Raw genomic sequence first — 18,909 nt, 5'->3', positions numbered from 1 at the left:
TTGTTGATTTTCATAACAAATTTATTAGAGCAGTTATTCAATTTAGTCAGGGAATCCTGCAGATTTGTACTGGATTTCTTTAGGAGTATAACATCATCTGCATAAAGCAGAGCTCAGATTAACATTTGAAATTTTGATATCAGGTTTAATAAAACCTTCCTTAAAAATGAGATCTATTTAGATGACAAACAACAGGGAGATAATGTGCATTCTTGTCTCACACCTAATTTAATGTCAAACTAACTTTTTGTACTTCTAATTCTAACTGCCGACTTACAACTCCAATATACACTCAGGTCTCTTTTTATGCGGTTCATATTTGATGCAAATTCGGGGTTTTGCCCGTTGTACATAATGAACAGCGTGTTGCAGCACATTTTGGCATAACATAAGTAACGTGTAAGCAGTGAGTGTCTGTGAAGTTTAATTTTGCATGTAAGTGTTTGTCTTTTCATTATCGTGTCTAAATTTTGCTAATTTTTATTTTAAAGATTTAATTTGGCTCAATGGAGAAAAGAAAGCACCAAAGAAATTGCTTTTTCTTTGGAAATGAAAATTGCAATTTCAGATCACTTAGCAAAAGGAGAGGGATATACGGCAATTGGTAAACATTTTAATTTAGGCTAATCTATTATAAGAGCAATTAAAAAGATTGAAGTCACAATAAGAAAATCTGTCATTTCTGGCACAAACCTAAGTGCCAAATTATCATCGTACTCAAGAGAAGCTTTATTAGAAAAAATGGAATGAGAGCTCATAATTTGGATTGAAGAATTAACTCAAAAAGAATTCCTATAAGTGGTTATTTAATTAAACAAAAAGCTCTTTGGACTTAGGCATTCTTATTTTCCTGAATTTTTATAAACTTTTTAAGTGATTTTCGATTTATTTTAATTCATTGCTCTGGTTTTATGCAGTTTTAGAAAAGTATGGAACGTATCCCTAATTTTTCAACGTAAGTTAGGTCTTTTTTGTGGAATGCATCTGCTGCATAAAAAGAGACCTGGCTGTATATGACCTGATACATCCCATTTACACCATATAACTGCAGTGTTCAGATCAGATTTTCTTTTGGAACCTTGTGATATGACTTTTCTAGATCTACAAAATTTAAATATAGATCCTTGTTATATTTCTATGATTTCTCAACTTTTTGTCAATGAAAATCTGATCCTGATAATCTCTATTTGGTCAGAACTCAGCTTGTTTTTCACCAAGCTTCTTTTACACAATTTTTCTTATCCTTTTCTCAAGTATATATGCATAAATATTTCCCAGAACACTGAGTAGAGAAATTCCTCTAATTCTCTTATTCAGTTTTATTTCCCTTTTTATGAATGTTTACTATGTACGAAAGCTGTATTCAAATCATCTGGAATTGGTCCCATTCACAGTGTAAGCAATGTAAAATTTTTATGCCTCCATATTTGAATATTTCTGGTCAAATATCATCTACTCTTAACTGCCATTCCACATGTCAGATTTTATTTATGGCTTTTTTCTACTTATTCTTCAATTACGATATATATTCTTGATTATATTCCTGTTGGGAATACAATCTCCATCAAGTTATTGTTGCTCATTTCATTTAACAACCTTTCTAGACATATGGAATATCTTTATCTTCAGTTTTCACATCATATTTACTATCTTTCATTCGTTTTATAGTACTCTTTCTTCCATTTCTGAGCTATTTCAATAGTCTCCAAAATATTTATCATCTTCCTGATATTTATTTTCTATATTCTCAATAAAGTTTTCTATTTACTTTTGTTTAGCTATTTTTACAGTACTTCCTTTCTTATATTTCTTCTTGTATTATCTCAAAAGACAAGCTGACTTACTTACAAGGAACTTTTGATAAGTTTTCTTCTTTTCTCTTGATTGCCTCTTTTTCCACCTGAATCCACCATGGAGTTGTGATTTTTCTAGCCTGCAGATAACATTACTGCATTAATCTGTCTGAATCAATGAATGTTTTCTCTAAGGTTTGATTCTTGTTTTCAAATTATTTCATTTTTTCCCTCAATAATGTTTATGAATTTTGAGTTTACAGTTCACCTTAAATGAAAGATGCTCAACATTGATTCTTTTTAAAATGTAATTACACACTTATTTCATTATGGTATTCAAGAATTTGAAATTGGAAGTGTTCGCTATTTAGCTTTGGTATAATATCCTAATCAAATTCTCTGATTAGGATATTATACTCGTGTCCTGAATACAGTGTAAAGATATAACTATCAATGAAAATATAGTGAATCTTTTCTTATTTCTTGCATCTTCTCTCCATGTGAATTTGTGCACATCTTTAGTGATAATTAGTCCATATCATGAACAGAAATCCAGCATGTACTAACCATTATTATTAGCTTTGCTCTTTTCTCCAAATGTCTGGTAATCATTTCCTACTCTGCTGTTTAGATCTCCAACAAGGATAAACTTTTCCTTATATCATAGGCACAAATAAGTCTGAATGCGCAATTCCCTATTATATTTGTTGACATCACTAATTGATATTGCCCTCCAATTCAAGAAGATTATCCTCATATTTAGTTATGAATACTCTAGCTACACCTTTTTCCTTACTATTATTGTATTAATACAACATCTCGCGTTTGATGCTCAGAAAAAAATCTCGCCTTGTTTTTATTTCAGTAATGTCAATCTGGTACTTATCCAATTCTTCTGTAGTTCCATTTCCTTTCCATTGATGTTTCTTATGTTGATGGTGGTGATCTTTGCTGACGTCAAGTTGGGATTCTCCCCCCTCCCCCTCAGTAAATGAATTTTTTGCTGTTTGCCCCGATTCCAGGATGAAACAGCAGGGATTACAGGTGATACTCTAGCTAGCATGAAATTCTTTCATGTTGTATCATTATTTTGGATTTAGTTTAAGCCAATAAGAATATAATTTGGTCAGCTAAATCCTAAAATGCTAGCTCATTCTCATTTTTTCAGTATACCTACTTACAAGGTGCACTATGAGATGGTGAGGAGTCAACATTTGGTCAGAAGTCCTTATTAGTTCTCATTTCTTAAAATGCAATATGGAGGTCTCTTCCCAGTTATCTAGCTTTAACTCTGAACTGCTTTTAAATTCTTAGATATTATATTTGCACAATAATAAGGAAAAGGAAGAAGAAAAAAAAAACTATATACTATAGCTACAAACATGAAGTTAACTTTGCACTATTAACGTAATTACTATACTAATTTATCAAAATAAAATTGAATATGAGAATTGTAACAGACTTTCCCTGAGTAGTTTAAGAAGAGTGTTTCTCTATGGGCTGTGGTATCTGGAAAAAATGCTGAATGGGGTTGCCAAAACCAGACTTTTACTTAAAGGTCATAGAAACATAATTTATCCTTCTTGATCTCAACTCTCAAGGGGAAACTCTTCAGAACCCTACATTTTAAAATGAACTGAAAATTGTCTAAAGGATGTCAGTAAGAATGCAAACCTTTACGTACTATCACAACATCCAGTACATCTTAGGAATTTGAAGCTGGTATAAGGGGATGTGCACTTCATATTCAAATAATCTATAGACTACATTATCAAGAAAAGCAGCATTAAACATGATATATTAAGCATAGTTCTTTCAACTATCCTCTTAAATAAATTTGCTGAAGTCCTGAAGAGTCTTTAGCCTAACTAAATAAGTGCTATGACAAATTTGTTAATGAAAAGTCAGCAATAAAAATATTCAAGCTATTAAAATAGGAATGGAAACATATCAGGCGATAATGAGCCTGAACTTATTAAACAGCATACATATTTCACTTTTTAAGTGTAAAGGCAAATAAAACATGAAAATATATAAATAAGAAGGCTGATATGATAGCAACTGAATAAATTTATTTGGGAAGAGAAAAATGATCCAAAAGACCAGGGCTAGCAAATAGCAATATACAAGACAGTGTTCACCAATCAGAGAGCTAGGTGATAACACAGCTAATCTCTGCCTGGTGACCACAAATATCACAGTTCAGAGTAATTAAGAGAGTGAACAGATGGTACCAATGAGATTATCCAAGATGTTGATATTATTAACATTCAACAATGTGTAAGCTCATCTCATCTCAAATGATATGGTCTTTTAAATGGAATGAGAGATGACAGATTACTGAAACAAATTTTTAAAGTAAAACCGGTGAGAAAGGATTCACAGAAAGATCCAGATAGGTTGATGCACTTAGAAGTACTTTAGAAGACTGAAAAGTATGATCTCATCAAATTAGGAATCGAAAAATTAATAATGGACCAATTTGTAAGATAGAATCCATGAGGACACATACAAAAAAAATGTAAATTTAAAACTGATAAACCATTTTTCTTTCACTGTGGCTGAGTGGCTTCGACATGCAACACTTGACTAGAGAAAGAGACCTAGATTATAATCTCCTGAAAAAATGTGGAATTGTGGGGTACAGCCGACTATGATGACAAAATTTACTACCATATTTTAGGAGAAATTAGGCTTATGTGAAAGCCAAGTTACTTGACCATAACAGACCACTGGGCCTGAAGTGGTGTTTACTGTAAAGAAGAGAAATTGAATTTTAAAAAATATGCTAACTTTAGAAGCAAAATAAAACTTACCAAAGGGATCTAAAAATACATTCAAAATGTTGCCCATTACAGATGTCTGATTTAATTTCTCTACACAAAATCTGGCAGCCTGAATTGTAGTGAAGGTTACATGAGCAAGTCCCAAATGCTTTTTTGTTTTTGGATGATAAAAAACACGTGAATCTTCAAGAACCCCAAATTTCTTCAAAAGATCCTCCAGGAACTGTTTGCTGATATTATCATTTAAATTATTAATAGTTACTTGAATTGGAGGTGGACTGCCAACATAATGTTCATCAATCTGCAAGACATTTAAAATGAAAGATTACAATTAACAATTTGAAGCATATAACATTTTGGCAATTATTAGTCAGAAAAAGACATGTTCCCCAAAAGTCAGAGGATTCTATTTTAATCGCAAGAAAATGTATGCAGCTATACGACATATTTTATGGTTTATAAAGGAGACTGGTGATTCCTCAGATATTATTTTGATTTCATGCAAGATGAGAGCACATAATGAATTAACAGAACTTCAGAAGAAAATTTTCATTCTGCAAAATGTTTCTGTGCTAATGTGAGCAATTATCCCAGATCGATTCATAGATGGTAATGTGCCTTGAGCAGAATACTGCCAACTCACCTGAAGTGCCACCAGAAACAGGTCTAAAATACTGACTAACATGAGCCAATACTTGTGAATGCTAGTTACCTCATCTCACCCTCATATCCTAGAGAATGTGTTTGGAGGTAGAAGATCAGCCACAAGCAATCTCATAAGTTTTTCTGCAAAATTGAGAGCTGCATACAATGAATTTTCATAGCACACCCACAAGCCTTTTAAAAAAAAAGTATATATATCAGCAATTAGCATGATCTAATGCACGAGAAACTAGTATTGTACAACAGGCTTTTCCATCATAGAAAGGATGCTTGCAAATTACTTTTTAGTTTAGCATGTTGTCCCAAAATGAAGTTTGGAAAAGAAGGATAATCATGTCAAGTTGTTTTTTCTGAAGTTCTCTAACTATTATTAGACGTATTAACAAGAATAAAACAATACTAGCTTCACCTTGTGATTATGATGGCCTATTAATTTCTGCAAAAAATATTTGAAAAAATAAAATTATTATGTTTTATTCTTGTGAATGTGTGTGTAATAATTGTTAGGACAATTGTATACAAACTAAAATTGGCAAATTTTATGACAGCAGTTCTTACATCTTCAGCAATACAGTGGGTGATCAAATTATTAGAGCCACAGTGCAAAAAAAGGTATTTTGCGAGTTTCGGGTAGAAATAAAACCAATTGTTAATGTTTTTACATCAAATTGTTTTTATTAAAGTTAGTCCCCGAATGATACACTTAAAAAAGTAAAGTATGCTTATATAATTAAAAACGTACATAGAAATAATTATGAGGTCAATATTTTATAATGCTGCCTTTTGCTGCAATTACTGCTTCGATTCTTCTGGGCATACTTTCTATGCATTTGGCGGTTTAATTTTATTGATTCATTCCTGTGCCATACATCAATTAAACGCTCCATTAATTGGCATTTGTTGGCAACAAGTTCCTTGGAAATTTCCAGCTTCATCAGTTCCCAAAAGTTATCGATGGGGGTTGAGATCCAGTGAATTTCCAGGCCAGTCTCAAGAACCTTGACTTTTTGTCATTCAGGAATTTTGTTACTTTTTTTTCCCTCTTGAAAAGGAGCAGAATCATGCATGAATGTGAAATCGTTATTCGGGAACCACTCCTGTACCTAGATGTATTGATCCTGCTTCACTGTTCGAGCCCAAGTCCTTGATGCGTCGACGAGTTGTTATTGAAGATATCTTAATGCCAGCATCCTGTATCATTTTTGTAAGAACCCTTTGAGGTGCCTTCCTGTTTTCCCTGCAAATATCTCTAATTTTACTTTCATCCCTTGGGATGGCAATTTTTTTTCAGCCACATTTCTTCAAATGCATCGGTGCCAAATTAATATTTGCATCAATTTTTTTTTTTATTAGGCCCATTGATGCTCGTGAACATTAGCAATTGATGCTACCTTCCTTTGAGAATGTTCAGTATTCATTAAGAGCATTTTTATTTCTGAAATATTCATTGGAGAAAGATCTTTGGCCTTGCCCATGGTAAAAATACACTGTCGAGAAAAGAATAAAAAAAACCCATAAAATAACACAATACAATTTATAAACCATATACAAATCATGAAATAAACTACTTACCGTCAAAATATAAGAGCATTCCAAAAGTAATTAAAACTTCTGAATAACCTTAATAACTTATAAACAAACGCAACTGAACAAGTTGGCTGTCAAGAGAATCTAAACACAAAATGGCGTCCATATGACAGGTTATGAAACCAACAGTACAGTATTGTCAACTGTATATTTAAAATCAGTAAACATAATTATTTAATAAAAAAATATATCAACTCCATGTAACCAGGTTTTCATTTATTATAACTGGTTGAAGTGTAAAATTGTTACTGTAATTTATGGACGTGGCTCTAATAATATGATCACCCACTGTATTACTTGCTCCACATGTTTATTGCATAGCATAAACATGTGAACATGTGGTTTGAATAGAATAACAGAAAATTTCTGAAGCTAGCATAGCCCAAACTTAAAAGAACATTTATGAAATGTAGAATTAGAGCAAAGTCCTCTTTATTAGTGAAACATAATAATACTTTAAAGGAGTGAAGCACAGTACAATAATCTTTCTACCAGAAATTTTTACTAGAAAATTATATACATTAATTATTTTGATCAAAAGCAGAACATTATTAATCAATCTGTAAAATCATGCTGTATTTTATATCAACCATACGCATGCAGCTGCAAAATCTGTAGTATATCTGTGCTGTGCACAGACAACTGATAATAGAAAAACAACTGATGTGTTTCTTGAACTGGAAATTACAGCTCTTGGAGAAAAGAGTGCAAGGAAATTAGCAACAGAAGCAGATGGAATTAAAGAGGATGAGAAGTTCCATGACGTTTGACATGTATAAGAGATAAGTAACTTAAATAAAGCTGCATGTTTAATCCTAGATTATTATCACTATAATTTTAAAACAGTTTTTCTGACAAAAATGTCAATATTAACATATGTAACATTAGCCAATTCTAAAGCATGCAAACATCTCAAGAGTTTAAAAACCAGAACGAGAACAAAATGGATATTCAAATTTTATTTAATTTCTCTCTTAAATTTATTTAGCTATTTAATTTGAACTTAAAAATGCTTGCAAATACAGAATACCCATAGCATGTATAACAATTATTTGGTCCTGTAGTAGAGAAACTAAAATTTTCTCACAAAGTCTGATATGAAAGTCATTATGCTTTTATCACAATATTAAACAAATAGCAAGCTTACTTTGAATATATTAGAAACAATCGTATTAATGAAACTCCATCAAAACAAGAAAGGGTAATTGTTTCGATTATCTCTCTCTCTCTCTGCTAGCTAACTCAGTTAACTGACCATCAGAATAAGTTGGCTTACTTTGGCAATAAGTAACAAGTTCTGATGTTTAATTATGTCCATTTGAAAAACGTGAAATTAAATGAAGCAAGGTGAACAATCAATAGTAAAAAAAAGGTCTATGCCAGTACTTTGCACACTAGATATAGATCTCTGTATATATTTGCAAGTATCTGTATGTATTTGACCTGTACATCTATGTACATACTCGGTATTTGTAAGTATATCAAAAAATGTACAGTGGGATATTTCATAGCATTTGCACAAGTATCTTTTTTATGACCTCATTTTTTGATATTCTGTTTGGATTTATCTCAGTGAATAGCTTATTCAAGCTCTTCAAAGTCCAGATGTTAAATAGTAGTCATAAATCATTCTAGGTGCTACTGTCATCAAGTAGTTAGTTTTAATTTTAAACATCATTCCCATACATGTGACACTGTAAAAGTATACAGTAAATAAGGTATGGTTTAGACATTTCTTAAAATTATGTTACTTTTTTTACTATGGATTGTGCACCTTGCTTCATTTAATTTCATGGTTTTTTTTTTTGTTTTTTTTTTCAAATGGACAACATTAAACAACAGAACTTGTTACTTATTGCCAAAGTAAGGCATGGTGGTAAAAATACTAGAAAAATTGGTAAAAAAAGAGAATTCAAGAATGGGTAGATAAAAATATGATACTATATGAGGATCAACATGGCTTTGTGAACGGTCGGTCATGCCTTAGTAATTTAATAACTTTTTATAATAGAGTAAGAGCTGAGTTGGATAAAGGAAATAGTTACACGATGATTTTTCAAAGGCATTTCACAGAATACCACATGGAAAACTGTTACAAAAAATGGGGATGAATATGACACTGGTTAAGTGGATAAGAGGGGGGGGCTGTTGGACAGTGGTATATAGAGGGGAAGAATTGAGGCAAAAACTGGTGACTAGTGGTGTGCCATAAGGTTTGGTGCCAGGACCATTGCTGCTTAATTTGTACATAAATGATACAGGAAATAACCTGAAAGGAAATATTCAGTTGTTTGATGATGATATGAAATTAGATAGAGTAATAGTTAATCAAGATAATGTGGAGAGTTTGCAAGAACATTTAAATAGGCTGCCAGTACGGGCAAAATTTAATTGGTGTCAGTTTAATGTCGAGAAATGATTTTTGGGATAAACAGATTGCAAGCTGAGTATCACATTAATGGCTCTGTATCCAGGAAATAGATGAAGCTAGAATTTAGGGATGGTGGTAGACAGAGTTAAAGTTTAGAGGACATATTGTTAAGGTTGCTAAATTAGCCCATAAGATTACTTGACTAGTAAAGAACACATTAACAAGTAGAGATAAGGAAGTTGTAATTCTGCTTTATAAGACCTTGATATGCCCACATCTGGATTACTGTGCTCAAGTCTGGTCCCCTGGGTTTCTTGGGGATAAAGAAACGGTGGAGAGGATTCAGAGGTGAGTGAGTGACTGTGGAATGTTCCCTATGAGGATAGATTGAAGGCATGTAGATTGCAGAAGTTGGTTGATAGGAGAAAAAGAGATGATATGATAGAAACATTTAAGTTGCTTAAAGGATTTTATAGGATAGATGCAGGGAAAATATTTCAGCATTTGGTTAGAGGGACCAGAACAAGGGGTCATCCTGGAAGTTGAATGATGGTGCAGTCAGTAAGGGTGTGGGAACTAGATTTTTTGCTTGGAGAGTGGAATGGGTTGCCAGTGCTTCATTTGTTAATGGGTTCAAGGAGAGGTATGATAGATTGCATGATTAAATTGGGTCTCCTGCAATGAGTCTTCAGACTCCATGGAGATGACTATATAAAAAGTGCAATGTGCACAGCAGTCAAGAGAAAGTATTCTTTTTGAAAAGCTGGATTTTGTAGTCTTTATGAAAAAGCTTCATGAAGAAACTTGTTCCACATATGGTAAGTTAACTATTCAACTGGAAAAGACTGAGCAGCTGATTCTCACATTACTTTAATGTAGCAGAAATACAGTGTGTGTGTGTGGGGGGGGGGGGGGGGACATGAAGACTTCAGCTTTGCTAACCAGCATTTGTGGAAATATCTGTAGAAGAGAATGAAAAAACTGACTGTGGCATTTTTGGAGAGGTTCTAGTGCACTATGGTTGGGTGAATCTCTTTTGTGAGAAAAGAACAAATTGTTTCAGAAGCATTAAATATAACTACTCATAGCAGTGCTATATGATATAAACAGCACCAGAAGGAAAATTTATTGCACTTAGTAAGTTAGTTGCAGCAAAAGTTCAAATTGTAACCAAAAAGAAACTAATGTCCTAAAAATCATCTAAGAAGCCAGATAAAAAGAAAGTTAAATATGTTAGTTGCTATGGTTTAGCAATTCTGTAGAAAGTTTCTGGTATTGAGACCACATATTTTTTGATAAATAAGTTTAATAAAATAAAAAATATAACCCTACAAGTATTGTAAGTCGTCAGACTTACATCACTAGGGATACTAGCAAAAGTCATATAAGAAAAGATTTGAAGCTATTAATTACACATATTAGATGTTATCAAAACTTCACAATTAGTATATACAAACAAGTAACCAGAATAAACTATGTTAAATAAATTACTGTACATGCACTGGAACAATGCTAGTTGTTGCTATCACATTCTATAGTATGATAAATTTAGTTTAATCCTTTATCCAAGTGTAGGCAAACAAAGTTTGCACCTGAAAATATCTTCAGGACTGAGGCAAGGTAGTACATCTGTTGGCAACTCGTAGCAAAGGTGGACCAAGCTCTCATCACTCCTTGTCTTAGTATCTCCCATAATGCAAAGTACATCTCCTTGCAGACATATAGTGCTATGTATTAAGGGAAGGGCCACTACCCAGACTGGTTTTGACCTTTATTGTGGTCTCATCAGTGGGAGGCAGACCCAGAAGTGGTGATACTAAGGCAGAAGCAATGAAGAGGTCATATTTACCTATACAAGTTGCCAAAGGGTGTACCACCACCTTATTATTAAATTACTCTGGATTTAGAGAAAGATGTTGAAAGTTTTTTTTTTTCCCCCTTGGTAAGACTATAATAAATGTAGTTTAATCCTTTATCCAAGTGTAGGCACACAAAGTTTGTGCCTGAAAATATCTTTAGGACTGAAGCAAGGTGGTACATCTGTTGGCAACTCGTAGCAAAGGTAAATATATATTTACCTTGTATAGGTAAATATGACCTCTCCATTGCTTCTGCCTTAGTATCACCACTTCCGGGTCTGCCTCCCACTGACGAGACCACAATAAAGGTCGAAACCAGTCTGGGTAGTGGCCCTTCCCTTAATACATAGCACTATATGTCTGCAAGGAGATGTGCTTTGCATTATGGGAGATACTAAGACAAGGAGTGATGAGAGCTTGGTCCACCTTTGCCATGAGTTGTCAACAGATGTACCACCTTGCCTCAGTCCTGAAGATATTTTCAGGTGCAAACTTTGTTTGCCTACACTTGGATAAAGGATTAAACTGAATTTATTATAGTCTAACCAAGTGCAAAATAAACTTCCAACATGTATAGTACGGCGTGTGTTGTATCCTAGATAGTCAGATTTCTAATGAAAGCAGACCAAACTTGGTCTAAGATTAAGCCTTGATTTTTGTTGCATTGTGTGGGGGATTCTTATCATTCCAGAGGCTTTCTTACCTTTATTGTAAAGCAATTATGATCAATATAGGGCATTTTTGTTTTTTGCCTTGATAGCCTGTGATAGCTGTATTGGATACCAAACCTGATTTATGCTACCTTCTTTTTTTGATTTTTTTTTTTTTTTTAAATGTATTCAGGCATGCAAATCTCCTTTTCTTCTTGTCTGGGCTACATAAAAAATGCCACAAGAGCGATGAATCTCAAATGCCTGGTTTTTTCATGGGATCATGTGCAGGTTTTGGTAGATGTAAGAATCTGGAGATTTTATGCAATGATAAAAAAGCCACCTTAACGTTATAATCACAGAGCAACATTGCCACTTTGTAACATTCTTGATGTAAGGTAGTACAACTACATTCTTAAAACCTTGTTTAAGTAAAGGAGCTGTCAGTGGAGTATTAATGTATTAAGAGGAGTAATGATTAAAACATTACGAGATAATGCATATATGCATTACCTTGTAATGTTTTAATGTCTATCTTTTGTAATGAATGATCGTGTGAAGCACCATGTAAAAACTTCCAGTTCAACAGGTTTTCTGTAGACTGAAAAAGTTAATCTTTTTTATTCTTCGTTTACTTTGACAGGGATATCAGGGAACAGTAATTTTTTGCGATCTTTAGGTGCAAGAGTGAATATAATTTTGCTTACTTCTTTAATTCTATGTATGGTAGTTTAGTAAGCTGCCAGTACAGAAGATACTCTACTAGTCATTTAAGAGAAGGTTGTTTTTTTGGTATGGTGACTCTATAATAAAACATACTCTTGATGAGCGAGTTATAACTTCGAGTTTTCATGGAGCGAAAATTAAGAATATAAAGGAAGCAATTCAAAAACAGAAAAAAAAAGTAAATGAGATCATAGTTGTAGTAGGTACTTAATGACTTAACTAGCGATAAGTTCAGTATGAGAGAGGACACGAAAGAGTTGTTGGAAGAGGCAAGAATGAAGAGCGAGAAAGTAAAACTCTTATTTTACCTCGATATTATAAAAATGAATTAAGAAGAAGGGCTATGATGTCAAATGATTCGATGGGAGTTTTTGAATGTGTGCAGTAAGTTTGAGGGAAGATTGGATTTGTATAAAAGGGACAGCCTACATCTGAATGCATTTGGTATCAGGAGTCTAGAAAAATTAATAACTGGTATGAGACCTAAGACAGAGTCAGGGAAACTAAATTATAAAGAAAGGAATGGTGAGAGAATGCGAGTAAGAGTGACAATGTTATATAACTGCTAATGACAGGAATGAACTTTGTCATGGAAATGTTGACGAGGAGAGAACGCGTCGATTTTGTGTTCATCCGGTTCAGACCCATCAAACGAGTGCAAATATGTCTACATATAAGGCACTAGAGAAAAATAGAGATCTGCCAGTTGTCCAACTGTGTCATATAGACTGCAGACAAGAGCATACAAAAGAACATGCAGATAGATTATCATGTCTGTACACAAATGCCAGGAGTATCAGAAACAAAGCGGTAGAGTTTGTTGCCTTAGTCAATATGTTGGGACCTAAGATTGTAGGCATTAGTGAGACCTGGCTATCAGAATCAGATATACTAACTGGTATCAAATGTAAAGGTTATAGTATTTTTTTAGGAAGGAATGGAGAGGAGGAAGCATGCTGACTTGAATCCAGTTAGAGTTGAGACCCATGATTGCAGTACTACTAATAGTATTTTATGTGGAAGTGAGATTGAAGCCATCTGGTGTGAGGTGGAATCTAACAAGATCAATTACATAGTGGGGTGTTGTTACAGACCTGATGGATTGGTTGCTAGTGACGAAGAAATGCATCACCAAATAGAAAAGATGAGCGCAAAAAGAGTAATAATAATGGAAGACTTTAATTATCCAGATATTGATTCTGGTAGCATTAGAATATCATGAGAAGAATGAAAATGCATTTATTGAGCTGCTGCAGGACAACTTCCTCAAGCAGCACGTGACAGAAGGAACTCAAGGTCAAAGAGTGTTAGATTTGATTATAATGTCAGAGGGGGTTTCAGTTAAAGACTTAACTATTCTGCCTCCGGCTGGTGACAGTGAACATGCAGTACTCACTTGGGAAGTGACTAAATTTATGATTGTTTCATTCAGAAAAGGTTGCATGCTGAACTACAAAGCAGGAAATTATGACCAACTGAGGGGTATACAGAGTTTAGTGGAATGGGATTGGTTGATGGATGGAAAGAATATCGACAGTGCATGGGAAGCATTTAAACAATGCTTAAATGATGTGATATCAGAATGTGTCCCAAGAGTTCGAAGATTAAATAGGATCAGAGTCAAATGGATGTGATCTTATTAAGCAAGAGATTCGTAAGAAAAGGATGATGTGGAAGGAATATCATGTGCATAAGGATGATGTACATTATGAAAATTATAAGCAGCGGGCTAGAACAGTCACAACTGTTGTACGGAAAGCATAATCTGAGTATGAAAAGAAACTGGCTCTGCATGATAAAGAAATCCATAAGAATTCTATTGATATGCTGCAAGTAATAGAAATGAAAGAATAAGTCTTCTAAATGCAGATGAGGTTGTTCAGCTGATGAGTGCCCATTTTGCTAAAAGCTATCAACCTGGTGTATGTGAGAGCTCACTGCTACCTCTTCACTAGATGAGGAAACTCAGGTTTTTGAGGATGAGATATTAGAGCTGTTGGGATATCAGAAAGTGTGCTAAAAGTGTTCAGCTGAACTCTATTCCTTTGAACTGTTTAATATAAGTCTCTGAACAAGAATGTATGGTAGTGCAAAGACCAATGTATCCAACTACTGACCAATTAGTATCTCAGTAGTCGTGGTGAAAATTTTGGAAAAATTGGTTAGGGATTGTATTCAGCAATATATAGATCAGAAATGGGTTGACACTAAATCTCTACTTGGCAATGAGCAACATGGGTTTACTAAGGAAAGGTTATGTTTTAGCAACTTGCTCATATTCTATAACAATGTTACCACTGAACTAGATAAGGAGAATGGATACACCATGTTACTTTGAATTTTGTTAAGGCTTTTGAAAGAATACAGCATGATAGACTGTTGTATAAATTGGAGAGTATGAGTTTGGGTTATAGAATATTTGTGTAGATAAGAGGATGGCTGACTGACATATCAAAAAGTTGTATAATGGGGATCTGAGTCTGCAAGATTTAAGGTAACCAGTGGTGTACTACTAGGATCAGTGCTTGGTCCACTATTATTTAATCTGTACATTAATAATATTGGGAGTGATTTGACATGCAACATACAACTATTTGCTGATGAAGCAAAGATAGGTAGGGTAATTAGCAATGCTACCAATATGCAGTACTTGCAGAATGATTTGAATAGGCTGCAATTGTGCAGCCTATTCAAATGGATGTCAGTTCAATGTCGTATTTGGTGGGAAATGCTTGAAGAAACTGATGAGGCAAGGGATTTTGGAGTGTTAGTAGATAGGAAGTTGAAGTTCAGGGTCCATGTAGGAAAGATTGCATATAATATGATAATTGCAGTGCTGAAACAAACATTTACATGTAAAGATATTATTTTGCCTCCTTTTACAAGAATTTGATAACCTCACTTGGACTATTGTTCTCAGGTCTAGTCTCCTGGTTACTGCTGTAATTCTGATATATTGTAGAAAGTGCAAAGTTAAATGTTAAAAATGATATCAGGATCGTGGAATACTGATTTTGAAGACAGATTAAGAATTTGTAGACTGCAAACAGGAGAAAGAAGACGTGATATGATTGAGACTTACAAAAGTTCTGAAAGGGTCATACAGGATTTCAATTGGACTTTTCCAAATTTATGGAGGGTGGGGAAAGGACAAGAGGGCATCTTTGGAAGCTGAGAATGAATGCTGCTAAGAAGGGGGTGAGAGCAAGATTTCTCTCTCATAGGTTGGTGAGTGATTGGAATGGATTGTCATTGGATATTGTGAATGCAAGCAGTGTGAATGAATTCAAGAATAAGTATGATAGCTGGTGTGTGTATTATGTGGCCTTCCTCGATGAGTCCCTAACACTGCGAAGGTCTCTCTTAATTATTATTATATTTCCATTTACCTTTATTGAATTCAACAAAGAAGTGAGCTCTAAACAAAATTTTTTTAATTTTCTACAATTTATCAGCATTACAGACAAGCATTATAAATAATAACTAAAAATAAAAGCAGGAAAAGGAAGGATCAGTATAGATGGATTGCTACAAAAAATTACATACATAAAAGAAGTAAGTAGGAAGTATACTGGGTCAACTGTATTAATACATTTCAGATTTTGGGACTATCTGGCTGCTATCTTATCCATCTGGTGGGACTTGCGAAAATGCTGCACCCCAGCAATTTCATGCTTGTTTACTGGTGGACTTGCTATATATCATAACGGCTCTTCAAATATAACCAAATCTATCTGAGTAGTGGGGGGGAGGGGTAGAATAATGTGGTATTTTTTTTAGGATATATTAAAAAAAATCAATAATTAAAGAGAATGCTATATTTCTATGATATATCTGAATTACTAAAAGATAAATGTGCAAACCATCATTAACGAGTCAAGTGAGATGGGAAATAAAGGAGAGAAAGAATAGGTGTGAATAGAAGTACATTCATTGCTGGATGCAAATTATTAATAATTAGCATTTGTTATATTATATGTCTCTCATAATGCTTATATAAATAAACACACTGCTATGTGTGTAATTACACACACACAGTCAGCAGCAATTCTGCTTCTGTCTTATTAATGATAGATGTCTCTCATATTCTAGTATTGTTTTGGAAATCAATGGACACAGTTCACTTCTTATAATACATAGCAAGATTCATTTTTTTATTTAGGAATAGATGAACTTTTACTTACATCTGTTCTTTTAGAAAACTGGAAACAATCCATCTCCAACAGACACTATATAGCAGAAGCAAGAAAAACAAGTAGTTTTATGGTATCACTAAATACAGTACAGAGACATGTACAGTCTATGTACTATATTTAGCCACAATTTGTGTAATTAGAGAAAACTGGCAAGACCCATCATAATGAAAAGAATGTTCCCTCCCATGCTACATGCATGCCAGAAAATTTTATTGTAGTGCCAAACATAGAATCTAACTCAATTCATTTGTCCTAACATCCTCTTTCAAATTTTCAGCTACATAAATTATATGTAACAGCTGATTATAATACAGTCACTGGGTACAGAAAGCATACAATTTATGTAAAGCAAAGTTTCTAAAGCAAACAAAAGATGCATATACATGTGTATTCATCTATATATCATCATCAATTTCCTGAAATGTACCCTCAAGGGCTGTTCAGGTTACTATGACAGTACTACATGATTAAGTTTACATTATTAATGTATATAACTATACTTTGAAATAAATTCAAATGGTATTTGCGATTTTCGATATCATTAAGATATTTCACAATGCTAATTTAGAAAATAAGACTACTGAAAAGTTGACTAACATGCCATTGTTTAATGCAACTTCACCAAAATTATAGGCATTAGTGAGATTGGCTAACAGCAGATGATGTAGTTACAGAGATAGAATGTGAAGGGTTTAGTATTTTCAGGGAAGATATAATGGGAGAGGGGTACTGCTGATGATAGCAGATGAACTGTAGCCAAAAAGATTAGAAGATAGAAGGGAAGGTGGCTGTTCATTTGAAGCAGTCTGGTGTGAGATTAAGGCCAGTAAGACAAAATATACAGTTGGTTGTTGCTATAGGCCAGGGAGTTCCACAGATGATCTGGAAGACATGCATCAGCAAATTAGTACAATGAGTAATAGGTGGAGTGATTATCATAAGGGACTTCCACTATGGAGAGAGAGAGTGGAATGAAGAAAGATCACATGGAAAGAAGGAAATGGAATTTGTACACCTACCAAGAGATAATTACTTGATTCAGCATGTGATGATATGGACTAGAGATGTGAGTATTAGACTTAGTCATAGGATCAGAAGACCTGTCCATAACCAAGGTGACAACATTGCCTCCAATTGGTGAAAGTGACCATGAAGTAAAATATTTCATCTAATTTGGTAGTTTTTATTTATGATAGCAGGTTAAATCTGGAAATAGACCACAGAATAAGCAAATCTGGTATGGTGGGTAGCCAATTGAATAAATTTATATAGAACAAGACAAAAATTAGCCAAAACAAACTAGTAGTGTACAAGACAGTATTCAAATTAGAAGTTATAGATCTGAGAGTTGGGGTAGAAATAAAGCACTTGATCAAAGACTAGAGACCACAAATATAAAGGTTCTGAGAAAAATTAGGAGAGTGAACCAATGGCAGAATCATATTAAAAATGAAGACATTAGAAAGGAATTCGACATTATTTAGTTTCAAGAATGTGCCAGCAGAGTTAATCTATGACGTTATGGCCACTTAAATAGAATGGGGTGAGGAAAGGTTAGCAAAACAGGTGTTTGATGCCAAGACAGCAAGAAAAAGACCCAGAGGAAGACCAAGGTCTACGTGGATTGATTCAGTCAGAAGTGCCTTAGAAGCACAAAATATTAGATACGACAATATTGGAGTGCTCACATGTAATAGACTGATTTGGAGGAAAACTGTTGATAGGAGATTAATAATAATGTAAACTTAATCATGTACTGCTGTCATAGAAACCTGAACACCTCTTGGGAGTAGACATCAGGAAACTGATTATTAAAATTACAGACATTCCCCTACTGAATGTTCCTGGAAAGATTTATGCTAGTATGCTTGAGAAGAGGCTAAGAAAAATTGTCGAAAGGAAATCAGGCCAAATAGAAGTTAGCAATATCAGATTTTAATTTTATAATGAATGGTGGAAATATAACAAGGATCTGTACTTTTTATATATCCAGAAAAAAAAAAGTATCAAGAGAAAAGCTATTAAGAATGTGACAGTTATATGGGATAAATGAAACATTACACAGAGCAATACATAGTATAGATTTAAGTTAGCAATTAGAATTGAACAAAGTACAGGAAGGTGGTTTGGTGTAATAGTAGATGTGGGACAAGGATGCACTATATTTACTCTTATTCATCATCTATATGGATCATATGATGAAAGAAAGTGGCATCAAATGATATCAGAAGCAGAGATATCAAACTTAGCTCTTTGCCTAATTCAAATGACATTGCTG

The 18,909-nt window shown here is 33.8% G+C and overlaps 1 protein-coding gene across 1 annotated transcript in view; it reads right to left on the bottom strand.

Annotated features, from left to right (window-relative positions):
• The window catches only part of Set1 (SET domain containing 1), a 318,942-nt gene that overhangs the window by 221,100 nt on the left and 78,933 nt on the right, over window positions 1-18,909 (bottom strand). Inside the window, exon 4 of the mRNA XM_090405939.1 lies at window positions 4,610-4,880. Coding sequence (XP_090262065.1) covers window positions 4,610-4,880 — 271 coding nt within the window. The remainder of the gene's footprint in view (window positions 1-4,609; window positions 4,881-18,909) is intronic.

The sequence above is a fragment of the Typopeltis vanoorti genome, chromosome 16 (genome assembly GCF_054136105.1).
Source record: "Typopeltis vanoorti isolate ZY-2024b chromosome 16, IOZ_Tvanoo_1.0, whole genome shotgun sequence".
Lineage (NCBI taxonomy): Eukaryota > Metazoa > Arthropoda > Arachnida > Uropygi > Thelyphonidae > Typopeltis > Typopeltis vanoorti.
The sequence above is the reverse complement of the archived record's forward strand: the minus strand, read 5'-3'. Positions and strand labels throughout refer to the sequence as shown.